General features: G+C 48.2%; 1 protein-coding gene and 1 pseudogene across 7 annotated transcripts in view; both read left to right on the top strand.

Annotated features, from left to right (window-relative positions):
• LOC146871323 (apoptotic chromatin condensation inducer in the nucleus-like) overlaps positions 1-26,058 on the top strand; it is a 929,701-nt gene that overhangs the window by 256,064 nt on the left and 647,579 nt on the right. For all 7 annotated transcript variants that reach the window (XM_085650820.1, XM_085650821.1, XM_085650822.1 and 4 more), the window contains one exon: positions 22,158-22,305. In XM_085650820.1, coding sequence (XP_085506946.1) covers positions 22,158-22,305 — 148 coding nt within the window. The remainder of the gene's footprint in view (positions 1-22,157; positions 22,306-26,058) is intronic.
• LOC146871324 (U2 spliceosomal RNA) lies at positions 22,814-22,963 on the top strand (annotated as a pseudogene).

Raw genomic sequence — 26,058 nt, 5'->3', positions numbered from 1 at the left:
CACATACATTTGACCCACCAAATTTACACAATGAACAGTTGAAATCACCAACCCAAATGATAAAAAGTAGGGGTAAATCGCTACGCACCTTGGATATAGCTTCCTGCAAGCTCACAATTACAGATATTTAATTTTTATCAAAGACATTGTGATACCAATTAATCAACAATAAGGGCACTCGAAACAGATTGTAGCAAAAGTAATTGGTACCAGGGAGTGTCCACTATTTTAGATGGTGTTAAATTATTCAATTTTAGGGAAAGTGCAGTCAGTATCCCACCCTTTGCCCTGCCTGCCTGTGATGGCACAGCTAGTACACTAAAGGACTGAAAACCGTCAATATCCTGATCAGTTCTACTCCATGTCTCCTGGAGACACAAGATATCATGGCTACCCGCATAATCCAGCCATGCTTCATCTTGTAGTCTCCCAGAAAGGGCTGCGATATTCCACGAAATCAGGCGGAACCTTGTTTCCCCTGGCGGATTACCTGGGTGTTCGATACGGGTTGCCCCATCCAACCTAGGGGCAGGCAAGGTCAGCTCATAGTCTACAATATCACAAACCTCTGATTCCAAGAGATTGTCCCGTTGTACATTACAAGTTAATACCACCTCATTAGTATTATCCCTCGATCCATCATAACTATGTTCCACTAAGGAACTAGCCTTTTCGCTGAATAATTCAATGGGCTTTTGACTGGTTGGTAGTCAGTCTATCCCCTCCATCCCCATGAGTGGGTCAAAACAATTACTTAGGGCAATATTATTTGGCATCCACCCAAGATATTCCTCACCCCGAAATCTCATTCCGTGATGATTTCGCGGTGGTTGTAAAGGAATATTACTTGGTGTCCACCCGAAATATTTCTCACCCTGGGGTCTCATCCTAGGATAATTTTGTGATTGTTGAAAAGCAACATGCTTTAGATTGGGGTAAAAGTATTCTAAGCCTATACATTGTTTATCCCCCAATCTACCAAACCTTGGTTTACAACAAATAAAATCTTTAACCCAATTGTGCCTAAAGTTTGAGGATACAATCCCCCTCCAAATCTTTCTCACTTGGCCCCACCCAAGGAACCCTTCGGACACTTAATATTTCTGTTCTAGAGGCAGGGGGAAGTGCCCTATTTTTATTGAGCCAAAAGGTTACTTTATTTCTGAGATCCATGTTTGACTCCAATTGATTTGGCCTGACTCCTGGGACTCCTGTCAAAATTGCGATAAAAGGAGTGCAGTCAGGGGGTAGATCTACACAAACCGGCTTCTTTAGTAGAGCTTTTTCTCTATGATTTATAAGTCCCTGTTGTGGTATTACCCTAGGCCCGGAAGTGACTGCCTGCTTGGGTGCGGATAACTTTGATGTGGATGCAGCGGCCACTGCGGGCTTTTGCTGACAACCCATAGCAACCACCAAAGTAGAATTATTTGAGGCAGTTTGTAAGGGTACTTTAGCAAGAGTAGCAGTTGCGGCCATTTGCGACACTGCAACTTGATTTTTTGGTCCCACTTTCTTTATAGCATTGGGGTTACCCCCCATGGTTTCAATAGGGTTACTGTTCTTAGCCAGTTTCTCAAGACGACGAGTATTGACCGATATAAGATGTTCTAATTGGTCCAGTTTCAAATGTACTATTTGCGTTCTTTCTACAAGAGGCGTCAGGAGCCCTTTAACCAGCTTTTCAATTTTAAGCAATAATTCATCATTATTTGGGCAGGAATGATTTGTATGTACATAATCCCCAGATGAAATCCCCCTTTGTTTTGCTGATTTCGATGTTACTCTTAAAGTATTTATTTTTACTGTTTTGGCTCTACTACCCTTATTGTGACCCCCTCCTTTTTTCTGTTTACTAGTTTTTATAATTTTAATTCCTACTGGCTCGGGTTCTAAGACCTGGGGTTGTGTTAATGTGGGCACTATAGGGCTCAAATTACAGTTTTGGATGCTATCCCCACTAGCAGTGCTTGATGATATACAGTCTTCGTTTGGCCAGTCCACCAGGTCAATCGAAGAAATTAAATAAGAATTAGAATTCATTACAGGAATTGGGCTATCTACCAGATCATTTACTAAACTTTTTTCAGGGGTAATTATATAACCAATACGTCCTAGTGAAGAGTGTTTTCCTGTTACCAGATCTATTGAGAGGCGCTTTTCTGTAAGAGCGATTTCTTTTTCCAATATCCCTGTTGCCCGAATTATAAAATCATCCAAAGTTCCAGTTGCTTTAACACTACTCGTTTTCAATGTAACCCGCCTACCCTTTCCGGAACGTAAGGCCATCATGGGGAAATTCTTTTGAGAGGAGTAATACAGGACAAGATCCCAACTGAAGAAAACAACCTATAAATCAGACCATAAAAAGATAATAATAACACTTAAAAAATATAAAACAAATACTTCAGGTCTGTGATGAAAGAGAATAAGCCCGGCCCGTCCTTATTCGTCCTTGGACGGCCTTAGACGGCCCGCCCTTTGCCCGGGCTTAGCCCCGGGCGCTCCCGCGCGGCGGGCGCGCGTCCTTCTAAAATAGCAAAAGGAAGGAGTGATGGGCGGGGGGGGCGGGGCCAGCAGGAAGAGCAGCCCAGGTGAATCAGATTGGGCTCGCAGGGACTCCTAGGCGATGGAGTCCCTGCTACCATGCTCGCAGCCCTGCCAGCAACAAACACGCCCCAAGTCCTAGCACAAGAGACCGCCCCTCTCCCAACAGCAACTCCCGCTGATGTCACACGCGCTGCGGGACCCGCGAAGCGGGTCCGGCGAGTTGCTGTGGCTTTTCCAAAGGGCAGAGGGTGAAGAAAGAAACAGCAGCAGTCCGGTGGCAGGTCCAATCAAAGGGCAGGGAAGCAGGGATGTGTGTCATGTCGACTTTGTTTTTGTCTTGCACCCAAACACTCAGCCTGCAAAGGCAGTGTGTGTGTGTGTAAGGGTACAGGGCCTCTAAGGGTGGCACAAGGAGTGCTGCAGCCCTTAGAGGCCTTCCCTGGTCACAAGACCCTGGGTACCTAGGGTACCATTTACCAGGGGCTGACATGTGGCCAGGGTTTGCCAATTTGGGTTTGGTTTGTTTTAGGTAAGGAACATAGGCCCTGGGCACCTGATTGGCAGGAGTCCAGGGCACACTCAGTCAAAGTACATTCAGCAATTCAGCAAAAAGTGGGGGCATACCATGCAAGAAAGATGGCACTTTCTCACACTCCACCAAATAGCTCAGTAGCTACTGGACTTGTACTTTGATTACGGAGTACATTTAAACCCTCCACAAAGATACCTGCCCTTGGCGCCTCCACCACCTCTTAACCTCATAGGACTACATTTAACTTGGGGCTCTGTGTTAAACTAAAATATCTCTCTAAAAAGCTACAAAACGGTTTGGTTTTTAGTTTTCTGGGTACAGGCGGTAGTAGGCACTTATGGTTTTTAGCTGTGTTTCGGATATTTTACTTGCTTTTTCAAAATGTTTTTTTTAAAAAGTTATTTCCTAAAACGATCAAATACCTGAACATTCAAGTTACTATTCGTGTTATTTGCAGGTGTAAACACTTTGAATGTCTAACCCTACAACACCTCCATGATTTTTTTGCATTTTAATTTAACCAATATGAAAGATCGTCCAGCATTTATGGTGCATCACATCTCCACTCGCCCATCAGTCCCAGTGGTGCCATCTTGTGGTCCGTTATAATGGGCCTGCCCACAATCTGAGTACCTAGCTCCATCCAACACCTCTATCAATGAGGGTCTCCACCTCCCTTCTTTCTGCTTAGCCAAGTGGGGCTATAGTATACAAGGTGAAGATATTTCAGCTGAGTAAGCTTTAATCGTATGGACACTGCGAGGATCCTAGAGGCCATCTTTACTTCAGCCCAATCTGCATCTACCAAGGTTCCACTCGTCTATTCTGATGTGTGAGGGGGTCTTGGGTGTTGGCCATCAGTGTCTGATATAATTTAGAGATACTGTTCACAGCAAGACCTGCTGTTATCTTAGATTCTACAGGGTTATAATTGGGAAGATCAGCTAGATCCGCTGCATGGGCTTCTACGGCATGATGTAGTTTAGTTGCTTTAACTGTAGAATTGGGAGTTAGGCATGACATCCATTTCCATAAGATGTGTAAGTGGTCCGATATGAATGCCCAACTAGATGTCTCCTAATTTGGATGTGCCTATGGGGTCCTTGGGAGAGAAATCTTTGAGCTTTACTGTGTGTTTAAGTCAAGTAGCACACCCTAACTGGGTTTCAGCAGTCATGCATCCCTCCCATCTTATTAAGTCAAGTGTTGGCTTGGGCCTTTAGTGTCGTGGCTTGGGGGATAGCCATGCATTTAGGTGGACTGTAAAGCAAATCAGGTACGCCTAATCTTTCTATGCATTGTAATTCGCGAGTCTGCAGTATCCACTGCTGCTGTGAGGGGAACGGCCAGCCATTGCTTCAGTTTCATCGCCGTGAGGGGAACTGCTGACCGGGGGACTACATCCCCCAGAATCCCCTGAGCACCGCGCATCCAGTGATGCCGTTACTGCGCTAGGAGGCGCGTTAAGATCCCCTTTGCGCAGGCGTGTCTGGGCCAAGGGCGGGCCCGTCCTTGCCCGTCATTGCCAGGAAGAGGCAGGGCTCTTACGTTTTTAAGGGCCAAAGTCTCCGTGCTCCATTAGTGATGGCTGAAAGGTACTGTGAGTTTTCTTTTATTTTTCTCCTCTTTTGCTCTCGCATTTGCCACAATTGACTGGACATATTTTCACCAACTTTCTTCTAATACAGCGTGGTCTGAGTGAGCACCCCGGGACTTGTTATACATCTAAACAGGGACGTTGTATCACGTACTCGGACAGCAACTGGCTCGCACGCATTTTTTCGCTGTCAAAATTACTCCAAATAATTTACACTGTTGCTTTCGGGGCTAATGTATTTTCAGCCTCAGTAGCCAGTACATTCTGGTCTATGTTTACATGCCCTCTTTGCTGCTAATTATATTAAGCACTTTGCACCTTTGCCCTTCTGGGTTAAGGCTTTTCAGCCTCACCACCTTGCACTTATTGGCCTATGTTTACATCCCCTTTTGACGTTTAAACCTTAAGCTGGTCGCATTACATCTTTTACTGGGGTTAGGTTTTGTCTAGGACTGTATTCAATCTTCATTTCCTTTAGATATGGGGAAGCGTGGCTGTGTACTCAAAAATAAAAATTAAAAAATCCCCTGGTACTAATACCGGCCCCACTCGCCCCAATCTCCATTGACAGGATGCTCCAGAGAGCTATCGGGGTAGTCTCGACTGAAATCGAGCTAACAGAAAGGCAGCTTTCTTTAACCCTAGATCTTTTTTCTAAACCCACTGAACCACCATTCTCTGTACAAACCAGTCCAGGGTCGACCTCATGTCCATTAAAATCCTTACCCGGACACAGCAAGTCTTTGATTTCACCCCTACAACCTTCCCCAGTAAATACAAAAACTCGTAAAGGTAGAACAAACAATACTTTACCCAAAGCTGCGAGACAGAAAACGGGCAAAGGTCCAATCAAAAAGATTGGTTCAGAAATTAGCCCCAGTGAGGGATAACCAGTTAGACCGGGATGAGTAGCAGAATCCCCCTCCAATTCCTATAAAAATCCCGACTGCCCCTCTTGGGTGTAGAATTTGGTAGTAGAACTAGAGGCACAGATGAGAGCCATTGTTAAAGAAGAATTATCGCTCCATCTTGGGAATCGAATCATGGGCCAGATGCTTGCCCCGTGTGTATCAATTAATCCTCTGGCTAATATATGTCGGCCCCAGTAGAGAAGAAAGACTGCAGCACATAGACTGTTAGAACAGAGCAATCCCTATTACCCAGAGGTGCACCCTTTACTAGCCCATTCTGCCCACCTTCTACGAATGTTAAGTCCGGGGCTCGCAATTCCAACATCAACTCCAACAATCACTTTGCGATCTCCCACCCTGCCCGAACTATGGCGGCTCATGCAGAGACGAACCCGCACATTCTGTTCAAACGACAGGGCAGCGCCTGTCTCAGCACAAAGCGAGGGCCCTGGCTTGGTCTCTCCGGCCTTGCCAACCATCAACTTACCCCCAGCCTCACTCCCTTACGTTATAGTTTTGACTGGTGTACCTGAAAAAGAATCTGGATGGGAAGAAACACAGTTGAAATTAAGAAACAAGTGCCTTTTCTGGCTCACCAGACATGGCAAATTCCCCTATGATATAGCGGGTGAGATATTACTGGTTCGAAGAGTGAGTTGGGTTGGCAAGAATTCTAAGTCAATTAATGGTAACTGCATAGTCATCAATTTTAGTAACCCACGGACAGTCCAGTTTTGCAGCGTGAATCTTTCTGGATTCACTATGCTGTGCATTATTCCGCGATCTTGTGGTTGGGTCCGGATTCGTAGTCTTTTCTTTGTTTTTTTTTTTTTTTTTTGTAGCCCAGGTGGGCGTCGACGTCCACCATTTGGTGCACCTCCCGTGACGTCGTCGTGCTTCCTGCGGAAGTCCCACCTTTGGGGCGCCATCTTCAGATTCTTTTTTCCGCCGTTGGGTCTGGATCGACATCGGGAAGCTCCAGAAATTCACTCGGAGGAAGAAGGAAGAAAAGCGAGTTTCATCGATAGAATCAAGAGAAGACATCAGAGATTGAACAGATTTCATCAGGAGCGCTAAGAAAGAGGACCAGCGAGCCTTTTTCTTCGACAGCCCTGGAGAATGCACGCTCAGAGACCCTGAGCGAAATGGACAAGACGCCATTCAAGTTCTGCCCAAACTGCCACCACAAGTTCGCGCAGAGAGACCAGCATCCGGTCTGCAACCTCTGCCTACCGGTCGATCACCAGAGTATCGACTGCAACGCCTGCTCAGCCTTCGCGCCGAAGACACTCAGGGTGAGAGAGCGGCAGAGAAGGGCCAACGCCAACATGGACGGCAAGGGGAAGCCCCCGACGCTCTACGCTCTGGGCCTCTCCTCAGACGACGAGGACAACGTCGCCGAGACAGCCGAAAACTTCACGGTCGTAGAGACCGACAAGAAAAAAGAAGACGAGGTAAGAGAATCGTCGAGCGCAAAACAAAAAGTACCTCGACAACACGAGGGTGACTCGAGAAAAACTGAGTCAAAGTCCACGAAGGGAGCCCCGGCGCCGAAAGCTTCGACGTCCAAGGGGGGAACTTCGGACAAAAGGCCCAGCGGATCCTTACAAAAGGACTCCCAGGTGCAGAAAGACGCCGAAAGGCAAGGGTCGTCGAAATCATCCCATGAAACGGGCCGATCGACGCAGAAAGAACGTTCGACGTCGACGCAAGTTTCATCGAAAAGACCCGCGGTCGACGCCGAAAGCATCTCCGAAATGGAGAAAAAGAAGAGGCGGCTCGAGGCCGAAATGGAGAACATCCTTCAAAGGAAGAAGGAGTTCGACGCCAGGATGAAGGAATTCAAGATTCCAACAGTTTCATCGGCGGACGTCGTCGAGGTCGAAGAGGAGTTCGACGCCGAAGGGCTGACAAGGGATCTCGAAGAAGAGGAGGAGCCCTATTATGAGGAAGAAGCCGAGGAAGAAGACCAACAGTCGTTCTTCGAATCGGCGGCATCTACCAGCAACGACGTCGAATGGCACGATCTCGACACCGAAAACCCGGAGGAGCCCGTGGACACTTACCCCTCGAGGCCTTCGCCACCCGACGACATCGGGGTATACAATATGGTGGTGAAGAGCGCAGCACTGGCCTTCGGCGTCAAACTCGACGAGGAGAGGCCGAAAGCCGATTTTCTCGTCGAAACACTGCTCCCCATCCAGACTAGGAGTCAGTTCCTCCCCATGCTACAAAGCGTGATGAACCAGGGGAGAGAAGCCTTCAAGGAGCCTGCCACCTGCCGGTCGATCACACCCAGGACAGAGAAGAAATATAAGCACTCCTCCCTGGACCCACCTTACATCAAGGGTAGCGTCACAGCAGACTCCATCATAGCCTCCACGGCCAGGAGAAGGGCCAACGTTCCAGCAACTTCGGGCCCACCTCCGGATAAAGAGAGCAGGAGGATCGACCTCACAGGCAGAAAGGTCGAGAGGAACGCCGCAATGCACTGGCGCATGGCGAATTCGAATGCACTCCTCAATAGACACCAATACCAACACTGGGATGAGATGGGGGAGCTTGTAAAGCACCTCCCCGAAGGATACCGCCAGAGAGCCTCTCACCTGGTGGATGAAGGAAAGAACATCGCCAACTCCTGTATAAAGACGGCGTTGGATGGGGCAGAGACTTCAGCAAGACTCATGGCCATAGGGGTCACAGAGAGGAGGCATGCATGGCTAAGAATCTCGGGATTCAAACCGGAAGTGCAGAACAACATCCTTGGCACCCCCTTCAACGGAGAGACACTGTTCGGAGCAACGGTGGACGAAAAGCTCACCCAGCTCAAGAAGGAAAACAAGACAGCGAGGTCCATGGGGGCCCTACAGCTGAGGGGAATGAGACGAGGTAATCCCTCGAGGAGACCCTACGGTAGGGGTACAAGCCAACAAGGGACATCGCACCAGGCGTTCCAACAAGGTCAGCAGGGCGAAGGTCACGGTCAAGGTCAGCAGAAGCAAAGCTGGCAATATCAACCTCGGGGCCAGTCCTTTCGCGGGAGAGGGAACGGACGTGGCCAAAGGAGGAGAGGGGGCGATCAGCCCTCCTCGAAGTGACTCAGCACGCAAGAAGACGCCTACCCTCGTCAAGTCCCCAAGGGTGAGGCGCAGAAAAGTGTCATCAGGGGGAAGAGAAGATTCAAGAGCCTACGAGCATACGTCACCAGTAGGCGGAAGGCTGAGGTTCTACCTTCAGGAGTGGCGGCGCATAACCACAGACAAGTGGATACGGAACATCGTGCAGTACGGATACTGCGTAGACTTGGAGAAAAGACCTCCAAACAGGAAACCGAAAGGAAGACAGAGATCTGCCCAAGAACTGGCAATACTCAGAGAGGAAACGCGGAAACTCCTACAAAAGGGAGCCATAGAGGCAGTGCCGTTCGGGGAACGCAACAAAGGGGTCTACTCAAACTACTTCGTGGTTCCGAAGGTAGACGGAGACCTCAGGCTCATACTGGACCTCCGTTACCTAAACAAGTTCATAAGAACGCAAAGGTTCAAAATGACTTCACTGCAGGAGGTACTGCCACAGATAAGAGAAGGGGACTTCATGGTCACCGTGGACCTCAAGGATGCCTACCTTCACATCCCAATAAACAGAAGGCACAAGGGCTTTCAAAGATTCAACATCGAACAGGAACACTACCAGTTCACAACCCTGGCCTTCGGATTAAAATCAGCGCCAAGGGTCTTTACAAAATGCCTGTCGGCGGTAGCGGCACACCTACGAAAGCAGGGCATACACGTATACCCATACTTGGACGACTGGCTGGTCAAGGTAAACTCACGCGAGAAGTGCGAGAGGCACGCAAAACGCGTAACGGACACCCTCACAAATCTGGGATTTTCCATCCACTGGGGAAAATCATCGCTGGAACCGGAACAGGTAAAGATTTTCCTGGGGGCACAGATCAACTCCCTCAACAGTACAGTAGTGCCCAGCGACACGAGGACAGATGCCCTACTGAAGGAGACGCAGCTCTACCAGAAGGGGCGAGCTCTGACAGTGAGGGCGGTGAGCAAGATGATGGGGATGATGGCGTCCTGTATCCAGCTGGTGCCTGCACATGAGACCATTCCAGGAATGGCTGCAACAGCAATGGTCACAAGCAAACGGAAGTTGGGAGGATCTAGTGGTTGTTACGCACGCAGTGCAGGAGGAGATAACTTGGTGGAACAGAGACAACATAACAACAGGGAGAAGCCTGACACCACCAAGCCCAACAGTGACCATTACCACGGACGCATCGCAGATGGGATGGGGAGCGCACATGGACAACCTCAGAGTGAGGGGTCTATGGGCTCCGGCAGACGCGGTCCGCCACATCAACTACCTCGAGTTGAAAACGATACTGCTAGCCCTGAAGGCATTCCAGAGACACCTGTGCGGGCAGAGGGTGTTGGTACAGACAGACAACACCACGGCGATGTTCTACATCAACAAACAAGGGGGGACACAGTCGTTTCCCCTCTCATCCCTAGCTCAGGAGATTTGGAGATGGGCCATACCTCTCAGGATAGATCTACTGGCAATTCACCTACCGGGGAAGGACAATGTGGAGGCAGACTGGCTAAGCAGGCAGACCTCAGCATCACACGAGTGGGAGCTCAATGGCCAGGAAACGGAGAAACTCTTCCGGAGATGGGGGACTCCCACAATAGACCTTTTTGCAACACGCCACAATGCAAAATGCCAAAGCTTCGCGTCCAGGCAACCAGATCAGCAATCCAAGGGAAATGCCCTATGGATAAGCTGGTCGAGGACATTTGCCTACGCCTTTCCACCGATACCCCTGTTGCACAGAGTGCTCGACAAGTGCAGAACCAGCAACATGACTCTGATCCTGGTGGCCCCACAGTGGGCGAGGCAGACATGGTTCTCACAGATTCAAGAAATGGCGCAAGGCAATCCGTACAGGTTCGAGAGAAGAAAAGACCTGCTCTCAATGCAAAGCGGGGAGGTCCTGCACCCAGAGCCAGAGACCCTCAACCTAGCAGCATGGCTCCTGAAGACCTAGAGTTCGCACACCTAAGGTTACCTCAGAGCACTATGCGAGTGCTACGGGAGGCAAGGAAACCTACTACAAGAAAGTGCTACAGCGCAAAGTGAAAGAGATTCACGGTGTGGTGCAGGAAGAAGGGCCTGCACAACAGAATGACAAGAGACTCAACTGTGCTGAGGTACCTCACACACCTTCTAAAGAGTAACCTCTGCTCGAGCTCCCTAAGGGTGCACCTAGCAGCGATCGTTGCCTACACCAGAGGTGAGAAGGGTGGAAGTTTCTTCAGCTCGCAGGTGGTGAAGAGATTCATGGAGGGAGCCAAAAGAATGGCACCCCCGAAAAGGTTGCCGCCGCCGGCATGGAAATTAAACGTGGTTCTGACGGAGCTCATGAAGGCGCCGTTTGAACCCATTCACAAGGCCAATCTACAAATGTTGACGATGAAGACTGCCTTTCTAGTGGCCATAACCTCACTACGCAGAGTGAGCGAGCTTCAAGCACTAACGCTACAGGAGCCCTACATTCAAATTCACAAGGACAGGGTAGTCCTGAGGACGGACCCACACTTCATGCCCAAGGTAGTGTCGGCGTTTCACATGAATCAGAGTATCCAGATACCGAGTTTCTTCCAAAACCCGACTACAAACGCAGAAAAGGCCCTGCACACCCTCGATGCCAGAAGAGCGGTGATGCACTACATTGAAAGAACCAAGGAACTCAGGAAGTCGAAGCAGCTGTTTGTGTCCTTTGCTACTAGCTTCATGGGTAGACCAGTGACCAAGGGCACCATCGCTAGGTGGATTGCCCTCACTATTCAATTCTGTCACAAACAGGCTGGACAGGAGCTAACGGAGGGGCCACAAGCTCACTCCACAAGGAAGAAGGGGGCCACAGTTGCCTTCCTGGCAAACACGCCCATCCAAGACATTTGTCTCGCAGCAACTTGGGCATCTGTGCACACGTTCACAAAGCACTACTGCGTGGACATTCAAATGAATAAGGAAGCACAGGTCGGACAGAAGGTGCTACAACACATTTTCAACGACCAGCGATCATCTTCCACCCAGCCACCACAAAAATAGGAAAACCGCTACAAAGTCTATGCACAGCATAGTGAATCCAGAAAGATTCACGCTGCAAAACGAAAAGTTTCTTACCTGTCGGTGTAGTTTTGCAGCTTGAAGATCTTTCTGGATTCACTAGCGAACCCACCCACCTCCGCCAGGAAGATGAGGCTGGAGGAAGAGGGGGTAAATGGATAGGATCAAATAGGTGGATACGTACAGAAATATGGACAAAAGGATTAATCAATCGCCTAGGGTTAAAAAAAAAAAAAAAAAACAGGGAAAAAAGAACCCGAAGATGGCGCCCCAAAGGTGGGACTTCCGCAGGAAGCACGACGACGTCACGGGAGGTGCACCAAATGGTGGACGTCGACGCCCACCTGGGCTACAAAAAAAAAAAAAAAAAAACAAAGAAAAGACTACGAATCCGGACCCAACCACAAGATCGCGGAATAATGCACAGCATAGTGAATCCAGAAAGATCTTCAAGCTGCAAAACTACACCGACAGGTAAGAAACTTTTCGTTTTTGACTCACCAGTTTCCCAGCTTTCATGCACCACCCACAGGGATTCAATTACACACTTTGGATTTTTTCTATACTTGTAACTACCCACCACCATGGACCTCAGGCACAAGAGCTCCAACACACTGGTTCCAACCCCATCCTACATCTGGCCAATCTTCTCGAATCCAGTATAATGTTGCAGTAGCTAATAGATTTGGGGCCCTTGAAGAGGTGGATTGTATTTCGATCTCATCTGATTACTCCCCTAGATTGGGACCAGAGGGGACCAATAGGGCGCCCAATCCAAACATTATTGGGTTACAGACCATAAATATTGCTGGTGTGACACACGATACATCAATGGCGCCCCAGCACGAATCTCAGCTGGGACCACAAGACCCTGTTGGTGTTCCCTTAGGAGCATTACAAAATCAAGTCTCCTACTCCTCTGAATTTATAACTACATCTATGGCTATGAATAGTTATATACCGCAAGTGGGAACATCAGACTTTGAGATTGAGCAGGAGCCCATGCTAGTCCCGAACTCTTCAGGTCCTACTGTGCAAGACGCCATCACGACTCCGGGCCTCCAGTTGAGGGCGCTGTTGTGGAACATTGCCGGCATCTAAAAACAAACTTCTTAACCCTGACTGGATACAATTTGTACAAAATTATGATGTGTGCATGTTCCAGGAGACTTGGGCTAGAGACGATACCACCATGAGGGGCTTTGCAACTTTTGATATGTTAGCTACTATGGGAGGTAGACCATCGGGAGGGCTAGGCACGTGGGTTGCCACACACTTGGACACTTCGTCGGATGATATCCAGTGTACCCTCCTTACTTTTAGCGCTTTGATTAAGATTGCTTTCATTAATATCTATTCTCGTCCGGTCACCATTGCACAGGAATCCAAGATCTTAGGCATGCTTTCTACACTTATTGATTTAGTTTCCCCAAACACTAGGATGGTGATAGGATGTGATTTTAATTGCCAATTCGAGCCAGTAGCTTTTCGTACTTTCGTGCTTACTGCCGAGGACTCTCTGGTTAATTCCTGTTCCACAAATTCCTCCAAAAAAAAAAAAAAACAATTACGAGAGGGGGGGACCCCTACGCATAAATGAAGGGCTGGTACAGGCGGGGTACAATACAATCCAAAAAGAAGACAGTACCTGTCCAAAAAACGATATATATTAAGGCCTAGAGGGTAGGTCCCGAATTTCACACAAGGCTACACTAGAACAGCGCGGAACAGAATAGATGACATAAAACACCAAACCATGGGATTAGATACAAAAATATATATCTCTTCTTTTTTTATTTTGTTTTTTGATCATACAGACATTTACAATATTTTCAATCTTTAAACTAATAGGTCCATTTACAAATCAATCAGGAAGCACACATATGTATATAAATAAATTGTTCAATGTCCCACGCGTGAATATAGTTCATGCATACAAACATTCATTCCACACAACAAACACCACAACAATTCAGGTCAAGGTGGTAAAAACTATCCAGTGGTATTCAGGTCGGTGGTAGAACTACTGTATCATCAAGGTGTACATAGGTGATACCATAGGAAACAGAAGGTCGGTGTTTCAAGCGCCAACGCGCGTTTCGGTATAGGACCCACAGGGGGGCCCCACCTTCATCAGGGCGTGGACCAAAAGGGTAGTTGGGGATATGAGCAATACCTAAAATAAATCAGATAAATAAACATAAACATAAACAGAACCAAAATATATAATAACAACAACTATATAAGTACTCTGATGCATTTTTATATCACAGAAGAGTATATTTACATCTATCTGTCCGCGTCAGTTCCAGTTTCAGATGATAAGGAAGGATAAAAATGAACAAGGTCCAATACGGTACCAAGGTAGCTGGCACAGGAGAGCAACCCCGCAGTGAAAGTTCCAGCATGAAGTGAACGTGCACATCACACACCATAGAGGAATCAAAGAAGAAAGATGTGCCTCTAATGTTAGGCTCAATCAAGAACAAAGGCATAGAAGAAAGCATAGAAAACTTCACCCCAAGCAGCCTTTTACCCTGACCCACCTCAGAGGATCAGAAACATGTCAGTGTGGCAGGCTGGTGCAGACCAGTCAGCTGGACACCAGTGAGTAGGTTGTTTTTCAGAGGGCATCTCTAAGATGGCCTCTGAGTGCATTTTGCTATAAATCAAATACTGGCTTCAGTATTAGTTTGTTGTGCTGAGAGGTTTCATACCAAACGCCTTATGTGAGAAAGTGGCTCTGTATATACTGTTCCCAAATAGGTACAGTGTGCACAGAGTCCACAGTCCCCAGAGGTTTGGCAGAGGCTAAAGTTAGATATAACCTTACTCTCTAAAGCGGTAGCTTGGTCGAGCAGTAAGGCAGTATCAGAGGACAGTGTAAAGCATTTGTTGTACACACTCAGTCAGCAAATGGTCTCACACTCAAGAACTGAACTCTAGCCCAGTGGTTTGTATATAAAAATATATGGTTGTTTTATTTTAGAACCAACAATAGGTTTCAAAATATACTTTCCCAGAATGAGATGCTTTAGTTAAATACTTTTCAATAGGCAATTGACTTTTGCAGATAAGTTACAGTTTGTTGCTATAGGCAACACAATTTCAAACACAACAATACATTGAGCTCAATGGGAATTTTAAGTTATGTGCACTTGATTACTTTCAGGATTACTTTTCTAACTCCAGGACTGGATCCTAGATTCAGTCCTGGAACAGTTCTTGGAAACAAATGAGTAAATACGTTTTAGTTACTGTTGTGATTTTTAAGCAATATTTTGCCATTTTAAAAGTTGACACTTAGAAACATTTTGTCTGATCATATTACCAATGTTATCCTATGGGAGGAAATTCACTTAGCAGATAAGTGGGGTTATGGTTACTTTTTCTAGGTCAGTGTTGGATCCTGGATCCAGCACTAGTGTACCACCTGTGAGCAGTTGAGAAACTGCGTTTAAGTTATACAGGCGATTTTTAATGAATATTTATAAGTTTGCAAAATCGACAATGGTTTCCTATGGAAGAAAATTCAAGTTACGGGTAAAGTATGTTCTCGTTACTTTTGTAATCCAGTGCTGGGCTCCTAGGCTTAGTACTGGGACATCTATCTAAAACAGGTAAGTAATTACGTTTTCACAGTTGGTACGATTTTTAAAGAATATTTGTCGTTTGCAAAAATCGACAATTAGAAGAAATTTCACAGAAAAAAAGTCATTGGTTTCTTGTGGGAGAAAATTGAGTTAGTGGTAAGTACGGTCGTAAGTACTTTTCAGGGTCAGTGCTGGGCACCAAGATCCAGCACTGGCATCTCTCCTAGTCGCAGGTGAGTATTTCCGTTTTTGTTACTCAGTTGATTTTAGGTGAACATTTTAAAGTTTAGAAACTCCTCACTTAGAAGAAATTTCAGAAGATGCCAGTTAATGTTATCCTATGGAAGAAAAGCGAGTTATCGGCTTTTGGTTGAAGTACTCGACTGGCAGAGTTAAGGTTCTGGGGATAGACTCAGGGGTCTCCCAGGGTCAGGTAAGTACAGTTGTTACACCCTCAATGGTACAGGGGCAGCCGGGTGCATTGTGAGTTAGGCCCAATGTTATCCTATGGGAGGCAGGGGGCCCTTGGTTGGTGGCTGCTGACTAGCAGGTCACGTGGCTGTGGGAGCTGGGCTCCTGGTCACTTGCTCAGGGCAAATGGGGAAGTAGGTAGGAGTAGAAGTTGCACTGCCAGGGCCACTCTGGCAGCTCGGTGCAGGGTGCTTTTGAGCCTTCGGGCGCTCAATTGATTGCAATGGGAAAGCTCAAGGACGAACAAAGGCTGAAGGTTCAGGGACGAAGATTCTTCAGGTGTGCCCACCACTTCGAGAGGTAAGTTGGGTAGTTGGAGGATAGGTAGGTATCCAGGAGTCTGGCACATGGGGCCGCAGGGCACCGGGTGCAGGGATGCCTTTTGGTGTCGGGAAATCGTACCCTTTGTTGATCGCGGTTGGGGGGGGTCCCTGGTTCTGAGGCTGCAGGCGGCGTCCGGAGTATCGAGGTGGGTCCTTGGGTGCCGGATTCGAGGTCACAGTCGCCGGGGGGATGTCCTCAGAGTCTTTGTCCACTCCAGCACAGGCCAGGCTTGGCGGTTGCAGAGTGTGCAGGGTTCGCGGTTCCTGGCTGATGCCAGGGGTTAGATACTTGCTTTGAGCAGAGCCACTGCTCGTGGGAGTTCCAGATGCTCAGTCACAAGGTAGCCAGATCCTCTGGGGTTTGTGAGGTTGCTGGCACAGGAGGTGCCGGGATTTAACACCCCCTATCCTGCCACTCTCCTGTGGGAGGGTGTAAGAAAGTGGGTTTCTGTTGCAGTAACCCCCCTTTTTTTGCCTAATAGCTGATGCACTTTTCCTTGTTGTGCCCTGGGCTCCTGCCAATCAGGTGCCCAGGGCCTGTGTTCCTTCCCTAAAAACTGCCTAACAGCCAAAACCCAAATTGGCAAACCCTGGCCACATATCAGCCCCTGGTAAATGGTACTCTAGGTACCCAGGGCCTTGTGACCAGGGAAGGCCTCTAAGGGCTGCAGCACTCATTGTGCCACCCTTAGAGGCCCTGTACCCTAACACACACACAGCTCTTGCAGGATGAGTGTCTGGATACAAGACAAACCAGAGAGTCGACATGGCACACAGGGATGTGTGCCATGTCGACTCTCTTTTTTGTCTACACTGCCATGGCATACTTGTGCCACCCCTCTAGCTGGGTGCCTTATGCCAATGGTGTGGGCACAGGAGCAGGAGCCCTGTGCCCCTACAGTACCCAGGTCCATTCCTGAGCACTGTAAGTGTAGTGCTGCTATTTAAGAGTACATGGTGCTGAGAGCTCGTCAAACACGAGCTCCACAGCACCATAATGGCAACACTGAAGACTGCGAAGTTTGGTATCAAACTTCTCAGCACATTAAACCCACACTGATGCCAGTGTGGGATTTAATGTACCAAGCCCCCAGAGGGCATCTTAGAGATGCCCCCTTAAACCTAACCTACAATCCACGTCTGCTCTGAGGCTGCTTAGGCTGCCACACAACAGACCTGTTGCTGGACCCCTGGGTAGGAGAGCCCCTGCTCTCCTGGGCCTGCAACAATGCACATCCTGGGCGAGGTGCTAAATCTCCTCCCCCAGGATGGGAAGGGGGAAGCTTCAAAGGCATGCCGCCTCTGTAAGCTTCCCCAGGCCACTGCAACCCCCCACTCTGGCGGGAAGCTTTGTCCGGAAACCCCAAATAAGGACAGGGGATGTGCCAGCCTGCCAACCCCACCCCTCAGCTGGGGGAGGCGAGGTGAAGCACATCTCCAGGCTCTCGCCATCTTGAAGATGGGGAGCCCTACCCTATCAGGACTAGGCTACTGCCCCCCTCCCACAGGAGAGAGGCAGGATAGGGGGTGTACCCACCCCCAGGACAGGGACCCATTGGTCCCTGCCCTTCACCTACCTGTAACGCCCCTAAATCTAGTATTTAGGGACACCCTGAACCTTCCCTTTCCAGATTCCAAAATACAAAGAAGAGCAAGAAGAAAGAAGACCTGCCCTGCAGCTGCTAAGAAGAGGAAGACACCAACTGCTTTGGCCCCAGCCCGTCGACCCTCAAACCTGCTCCTGCTCCAACCCGGCATCTCTTGTGACCAGCAACCTCACAAACCCCGGAGGACCTGGCTACCTTTTGGTTCTAATCCCCTGGGACTCCTATGAGTAGAGGCTCTACTCAAACCTACCTCTAATCCCTGGCGGCAGCCCGGAACCGCGAACCCTGCACACTCTGCACCAGCCAAGCCTGGCCAGTGCCGGAGTGAACAAAGACCACGAGGACGACCCCACGGCGACTGTGACCCCGAGTCCGGCACCCAAGGACCTCCCTCGACACTCCTGAAGGAGCCTGCAGCCTCAGAACAAGGTGCCCCCCCTACCGCGATCAACTGAGTTTAAGATTTCCCGACACCAAAAGGCACCCCTGCATGCGGCGCCCCGCGGCCCCCTGTGCCCAATCCCGGGGTACCTACCTATCCTCCAACTACCCAACTTACCTCTCGAAGTGGTGGTGGCACCTGAAGAACCCTCTTCCCCGAGCTTGCAGTCTTTTTCTAAACCAGAGATTTCCCATTGAAATCAATTGAGCGCCCGGAGGCTCAAAAGCACCCTGCAACCAGCCGCCCGAGTGGCCCTGGCAGTGCAACCTCTACACCTACCTACTTCCCCACTTGCCCTGAGTAAGTGACCAGGAGCCCAGCTCCCACAGCCGCGTGGCTTGCCAGTCAGCAGCCACCAACCAAGGCCCCCCTATCCCTCATAGGATAACATTGGGCCTAACTCTCTCTGCACCCGGCCGCCCTAGAGTCGCTGAGGGTGAAACAACTGTACCTACCTGACCCTGGGGGGCCCCTGAGTCTATGCCCAGAACCTCAACTCTGCCAGTCGAGTACTTGCCTTTAAACCGATAACTCTATTTTCTTCATAGGGCAACATTGACTGGCTTTTTCCTGAAATTTCTTCTAAGTGTGGACCTTTCAAATCTTAAAATATTCACCAAAAGTCAGCCGAGTAACGAAAACCAAAATACTCACCTGCTCTTAGGTGAGCTCCCAGTGCTGGATCTTGGTGCCCAGCACTGACTCTGAAAAATACTTACAACTGTACTTACCAGTAACCCAATTTTCTCCCATAGGAAACCATTGACTGTTTTTCTGTGAAATTTCTTGTGTCAATTTCTGCAATCTTTAAATATTCTTTAAAAATCGGATAATATCTGAAAACTTAATTACTTCCCTGTTTTGGATAAAGGTCCCAGTACTGAGTCTAGGCACCCAGTACTGGATTACAAAAGTAACGAGAACATACTGTACCTGCAACTTGAATTTTCTTCCATAGGGAATCATTGACTGTTTTCTTTGAAATATTTTCTAAGTGTCAACTTTTAAAATAGCTAAATATTGTTTAAAAATCATCACAGTAATTATGTCGACTTTCATCACTTGATTCTAAGTACTGACCCAGGACTGAATCTAGGATCCAGTCCTGGAACTCCAAAAGTAATCCTAAAAGTAATCTATTGCAAATAACTTGAAATTTCCATTGAGCTTAATGCATTGTTGTGTTTAAAATAGAGTTGCCTATTGCAACCACTTGTAACTGTTTACAAAAGTCAATTGCATATTGCAAAAGTATTTATATAAAGCATCTCATTCTGAGAAAGTATATTTTAAATCCAATTGTTGGTTCTAAAATAAAACAAGCATATATTTTTTTCATTTATAAACCATTGGCCTAGAGTTCAGTTATTGAGTGTGTGAGACCATTTGCTGACTGAGTGTGTACAACAAATGCTTTACACTGTCCTCTGATACTGCCTTACTGCTCGACCAAGCTACCACTTTAGAGAGTAAGGTTATATCTAACTTTAACCTCTGTCAAACCCTGGGGGACTTTGGACTCTGTACACCCTTTACCTATTAAGGAACAGTATATACAGAGCCACTTTCTCACATAAGGCGTTTGGTATGAAACCTCTCAGCACAACAAACTAATACTGAAGCCAGTATTTGATTTATAGCAAAATGCACTCAGAGGCCATCTTAGAGATGCCCTCTGAAAAACAACCTACTCACTGGTGTCCAGCTGACTGGTCTGCACCAGCCTGCCACACTGACATGTTTCTGATCCTCTGAGGTGGGTCAGGGTAAAAGGCTGCTTGGGGTGAGGTGCTCACACCTACCCTCAAGCAGGAACAGCATTTGAGGAGGTGAGCCTCAAAGACTTCCTGCTCTTTGGTATGCTAGCCAGGTCCTTTTCAGCTAGTGTAGATGCCAGCATCCCTGACCAAGCCCAACTTTTGGCGGCAAGGTAGGTGGGAAAATTAGTAGGAAAGAGAGGTGTCACCCCCCAGTTACCTGGTTACTGACTTCTTCCCAGCAATCTAGAATTTGACTCCATCGATGGCTGACCTCCAAGACTCCACGAAGATGCCTACCTGTAAAATGCACCTCTTGTTGGGTACCCCCAGTCTCTATTTACTAGCATTGGGCCCAGTGACATCTGCACCCGGCTGCCCTTGTGCCTGCAGGTGGTGCAGTACTACCTTAAGCTGAACCTTGCCCGAAGACTGGAATAGTAAGTCATGTACTTACCTGTTAATGCATATCACTGTTTTCCTCCTGTAGGATTGCATTGCATTTCTCCTACTGCACTCAAATGTTTACTTTCTACAATTGTTTATTGACAATACCAAAGTATTTCTAGTACTGTAAAGCATTCTTACTGCCTTTGCAAAACAATTCCTACTGCTTCTTCAAAAGTAGTATTGCTATTCCCTATGGAGGTAAAAGTTTATTAATTTGTTAATCCTCAATGTCTATTCTCGTTCGGTTATGTTTTGTTCTTGATCTCACATCTATATCCTACCTCCCCCTTCATGTAAAGCCCTCTAATACCCACTAGGATCATGCTTAGCTGTATAAAACCTTATAAATAAATACAATTCTTAAAATCTATTCCTTACCTGCAACTGAGTTCCTCTTGGTTCTAAAATAAAATGACTGAGTGATAACACAGTTGGTCTTGGATTCAGTCTGAGCGTGTGTAATCATTTCTTGCCCGAGTGTACAACAAATGCTTAACCCAGCCCTCTAATAAGCCTAACTGCTTGACCACACTACTACAAGTAGTGCTTTTAGTACTATCTACGTAAGTAAGCCTCTAGGGATCCACTGGATGGTGTACACTATACCATACTTTCATATAGTGTAAATACAGAGCCAGCTTGCTACAGTGTGCGCTTATTAATACGAGTTGTTTGATACCAAACATCTCTAGTTTTAGTGAAGCCATCATGTTGCTGGGAAACTCTTAAATACCATTGTCCAAAATTATTTCCCTGTTCACTTGCAATATGTAAAAATCGACTTGGATATAACAGGAATATCTGCTCATGCAAATATGTCCTCACTAGTATAATGCACCCTGCCTTAGGCCTGTAAAGGCGGATGTAGTGGTGCCTTTCCTATACTGCATGCAGTGTCTGCAGGCATGGCACACCGGAGGTGTCCCATGTCATGTTGAACTTTTCTATGCACTATGGCAATGCAATGGCAGTCTGCATGTTGGCACTGAGGGGTCCCTTTGAGTGGCACAATACATGCTGCAGCTCTTAGGGACCCTCTTAAGCAGTACCATTTACTGGGGCCTTACATGGGGTACTAAAGGTATTGCCAATTGGGGAAACAATTGTACAGTTTCAAGGAAAGGGATCTGGCACTGGGGGCCTGGTTAGCAGGAACCCTGTGCACTTCTGTTAAAATCGTATTGGATATTCGCAAAATGTGTGTGGGGGAGTAACCATGTAAAAAACGGAAACTTTCGTACACCAATACATTACTTTAGTCCTTTGCAGTTTTAAGCTCACCTGGATGGAGCTCCATGTCAAAAGGGGCACAGGCTAAAGCCAATATACTTTGCTTAGTTTTGTATGCCTCATTCCATACTGCGGGTCAGAGTAGGCGCTAACCAGGTGGATAGGCAGTAGGGCAGGGCAAAATGGGAAGGTAAGTAATCAAGCAATCTAGGGAGTTGCAGAAATCCTTTTTTGTTGTAAAAGTAAGTGTTAAGCAAATTCACTCGCCTGCCGTGTCTGTGATTTTTACTTGGTGCTTTAGTGTTTAAAGTGGCGTCCAGCGATGGAGCTTATGTTATAGCCACTCATTGATCTGATTAGGCTACTGTCTTACATTTTATTTCAAACATGCTGTATAGTTAATGTTCCAAGGATTACCAGTCTGTTGAGGAATAGTTAAAAACATCTGGATTTGAAAAATGGCAAAGTTGGTGATCCTTATAAGCACGGAAGTAATATCTACATAGCTTCAACCTTTCTCTGCCTGCTCTCTTCCCGTTTTTGGTAGGTGGTGCAGCCAGAATCCCAAGAGAATGGCCAGGGCATTGAGGAGGAAAAGGAACCTGAGGAAGAGCCCAGACCTCGACCACCGCCTCCACCAGAGGTGCCCAAGGAGAGTGAAGTCCCTCTCCCTGTGGAGCCAGAAATTCAGAAAGGTGAGAGCCGCATTGGTACGAGAAGGATGAACTGGATTTGGTCGCAGGTATCTGCCACATTGCAGCTCTGTGATCTTAATTTGTTACAAGAATTATACACAAACCTCAGCCCAAATGTGCATTGTTCTCTTCGCCGGTTTTCTTCCATGTGTCATGATCGGCAGTGCCCTTCGTTGAGTAGTCTTGCTTCTAAATAGTATTCTAGGGCTTGCAAGGTTGTCTTCTTTTTATGAAATGTATAGTGTAGCTGGTGAGAGGTTCTTGTGACTGGGGGGGTGATGCTGCTGCAGCAGTCTTTTCCCTCCTGTAATTGATGTTGCACTTCTTTCTGTGCTGTCGCCTCTTGTTTTAGAAGTATGCCTTTAGATGCTAAAGCTTTTACACCATCTCGTTCATCCCAGCCCTAATAAATTTGTCTATGAAATTTCTCAGCTTTCTGAAATTGTCAGAAATAAGGTTTGTGGCATGTTCAGCTTAGTTCAGCAATAATTCTTGCACCTTTTGGGCCATCCCTTCTCTGCCTTTTGGCTAAGATAAAGTGTAGTATCTAGTTTTATCAGATTGAAACCATTGTTCAGTGGAAGTAGATCTAATAATTTGGATCTTCGACTTTGAAGCAGTGTAAATTAGCAATGTATATACAAATTTATGAAAATTAACAGGAGATGGCTCACTCGATTTTCAAGAGGCAGGAGGTAGGACACCAGTGTGCTGATGCCAGTTTGCCCACTAGGGGTGCAAAATCGAAACCCCCGAGGACCATGTGGTCCGTCCGTGGAGCATGGTAACGTTGCACTCCCTATTTCTTCTTCTTTTTCTGCCACTTGTGTGGAGTGGAGTAATGCTGAAGGACTAACAATCCTCCCAACATTCTTCACAGTCCTGTCAACACTCAAACCTCTAGAAAGAAGATTCATGCTTAAGTGGTGATTGTAGGAAAGTGTCCCTTTTTGCGTGGTTGCCCCCCACTTTTTGCCTGATGTTTGATGCTCTTCGACTAAGTGAGCCCTTGATTTCTGCTATCAGTTACCCAGGGCCTGTGTTCTTTCCCTAAAACAGTACCTTTGCACCCCTAATTGGCACCTCTGGCCACATGCAAGTCCATTGTAAAAGTTTAGATGGTCGCGCTCGTGCGCTCGCGCGCTCTCTCGCGCGCTCTCTCTCGCGCTCTCCCTGTACCTACCTGAAACTCCCCCAAATTTAGTATTTAGGGGCAACACCGAACCTTGCCTTCTGAGACTGGCGAGAAGGGCAGAGGAGAGCCTTGTTGAAGGAAGAAGAGGAGGACACCAACTGCCTTGGCCCCAGCCCTGCCTGTCCTGACCTCAACCTGCTCCAGCGGAATCCCGGCGTGTCCTGCAGCACCCCAGACTCTGGCTCCCGCTGAATCTGCGAGTCTGCACCACCATGCACCCGACGCCCACGGCCCAAGTTCAAGTGGCCCAACACCATGAGGTTACCCCAGTGATCCTGACTTGGGATCTGGTGATCCCTGACCTACCTCAAGCCTCCCGCAACGCCTGCAGCCTCTATCTGGAGAGTCCCCCACGACCGGAGCTGGTAAGGTAACCCAATGCCTAAAGAAACCCCTGCACCCGACGCCCCACTACCTTGGGTGGCCCAACTTATGGTGTCCAGGCAAACCTCTGCATCCTCATTTACCTCTATAACCAGTGGTCTCCTCCACGAAGCCTCCCTGCCCAAACCTGCAGTGTTTGTTCCAACCAGAGATCTCCCATTGAAAACAGGGATCCTGATGCCATCCCTGCGCCTGGCTGCCCCTGTGCTGCTGTGGGTGCACCTTGTGTACTAACTTGGATCCCTTTTGCTCTGAGCTTAACCCTAGGAGCTTTGCTCACTTCACCCAGTGGCTTACCCAAGAGCAGCCACGAACCAACGGCCCCCTAGTCCCATTGGTTAGCATTGGGCCTCAGCACTCTGCACCTGGCTGCCTGAGTGCTTCTGAGGGTGCATCCTTGACCCTGGGGGAACCCCTGTTCTAACTCAAGAAAATCAACCGTAATGACTGAATGCTTACCTGCAAACTGATGATCAGATTTTTCTCCATAGGATTGCATTGACTGTTTTCCTCTTAAAAAAAAGTTCTTGTGTTGAGTTGTGTTTGTATGGAAACCTAAGCAACTCTGCTTTAATGCAAAACTGTTTTACTTACCTTTTATCTAGAAATGTCCCAGTGTGATATCTAGGCATATCACGCAGAGTAGAAAAAGTAATGTAAAAAGTATTCTCAAAAGTAATGTGAAAAGTAATCACAAAGCAATAGCAAATTCCGATTGTCTACCTCTTACAAAGGCAATTTTATCCAGCTTGCTTATTTTGAACAAACAGTTTTTAAAAGTACAATTCTACTTACTAGTACCAAGTCCTGTTGGTTAAAAAAATAAATCTGAAAGAAACATTTTAGTTAGATTCCTTACCTTAGAATATCCCCAGGCGTCAGACTGGATCCGGAAAGATTTTTCGTCAGCAGTACCCCTGCGCGTCGGTAGGCGTCGTCTGAGGCTCCGCATCAGTCGTCGGCGTCGTGATCGCTGGGATGACTTAGCTGGCGTACTTAGACGCCCCCCTCGCGCGCTGACGTCCGTTCTACTTTTTTCCGCACCAGCAAGCGCAGATCCAGGAAGAAGCGTACCCTTCGTCATATTTTGACTAACTTTTTGGACTATTTTGGTCTATTTTTTTGAGTCGACTTCGAATCCTGGTGCCAGTAGGGATGCCTGGGTTCAAGCCGTGTGACGACTGTCACCGCCTGATGTCGGTTACCGACCCCCACTGCCGGTGTCTCTACTGTCTCGGGGCCGACCACGATGACAAGTCGTGCCCCGATTGCCGGGCCTTGATGTCGAAAGCTAGGCGGGATTGGTCCCACAAGCTCCTCGAGATCTGGCAGTCGACTCCGCGCCGCTTGAGGTCCTGGCTGAGGAGGAAGTAGAGGGACCAGTCGCGGTGCCGCGGTCATCACCGCTCGTCGGGTTCCAAGTCCTCGCATTCCGGTAAGTCGAGGCACAGCAAAAAGAAGTTCAAGAAGCGACATTGCTCTAACCACTCCCCTCACCGGTTGCGCGACTCTGCCGAGGGTTCGGGTGGTACCACCCGCGCGGCTTCGCCGCATCTGTGGGAGTCGCATCCGGCCCCATACCCTCTGGTCCCTGGGCTTAATGCGACTTACTCGTGGCCATGAGGAATCTCTTCCCGCCGTCGAGCTTTCGGTCCCGACTGGGGGTCCTAGCGAGCCGGCGGCTTCGGCCCCGTCGATGACTTCGGTTCCGACGTGACGGGCCCCCGTGGGATCCAGGCCTGGATCCTGGTCGACACAAATTGACCTCACGACTCCTCCGCTGGTGCCGACCCCCATGGTGTCGCTCCCGGCGCCGTCCTCGGAAACCGCCGCCCCCGGTTTCAGTCCGGGTTTGGCATCGGAGCGGCGCCGCTCGGCGCAGTCTCCGGCGTCGATGGGTGGGGAATTCACCTATGACCCGGCTTTGTCATTTCTGCCTGTTTATCAGGACACGGATGAAGGAAAGGACTGGGGAGGGGTCTGAGGACCCTCTGGCACAGCCGTGCCAGTTAAGTCAGGACTGGGCAGATGAGCTAGGGGAGACCAGTGGTCTAGACACTTCGCCTGACACTGGTTTTATCTCTCCTCATTCCGTGGCTACGGAGGAGGGTGCTACTTAAGCCGTGGTGCTGAGCAAGGCAGCCAAAGCCTTGCGCCTTGAGCTCCCTGCAGCG

The sequence above is a fragment of the Triturus cristatus genome, chromosome 1_1 (assembly GCF_964204655.1).
Source record: "Triturus cristatus chromosome 1_1, aTriCri1.1, whole genome shotgun sequence".
Classification (NCBI taxonomy): domain Eukaryota; kingdom Metazoa; phylum Chordata; class Amphibia; order Caudata; family Salamandridae; genus Triturus; species Triturus cristatus.
This window is presented reverse-complemented; position numbering and strand designations above follow the sequence as displayed.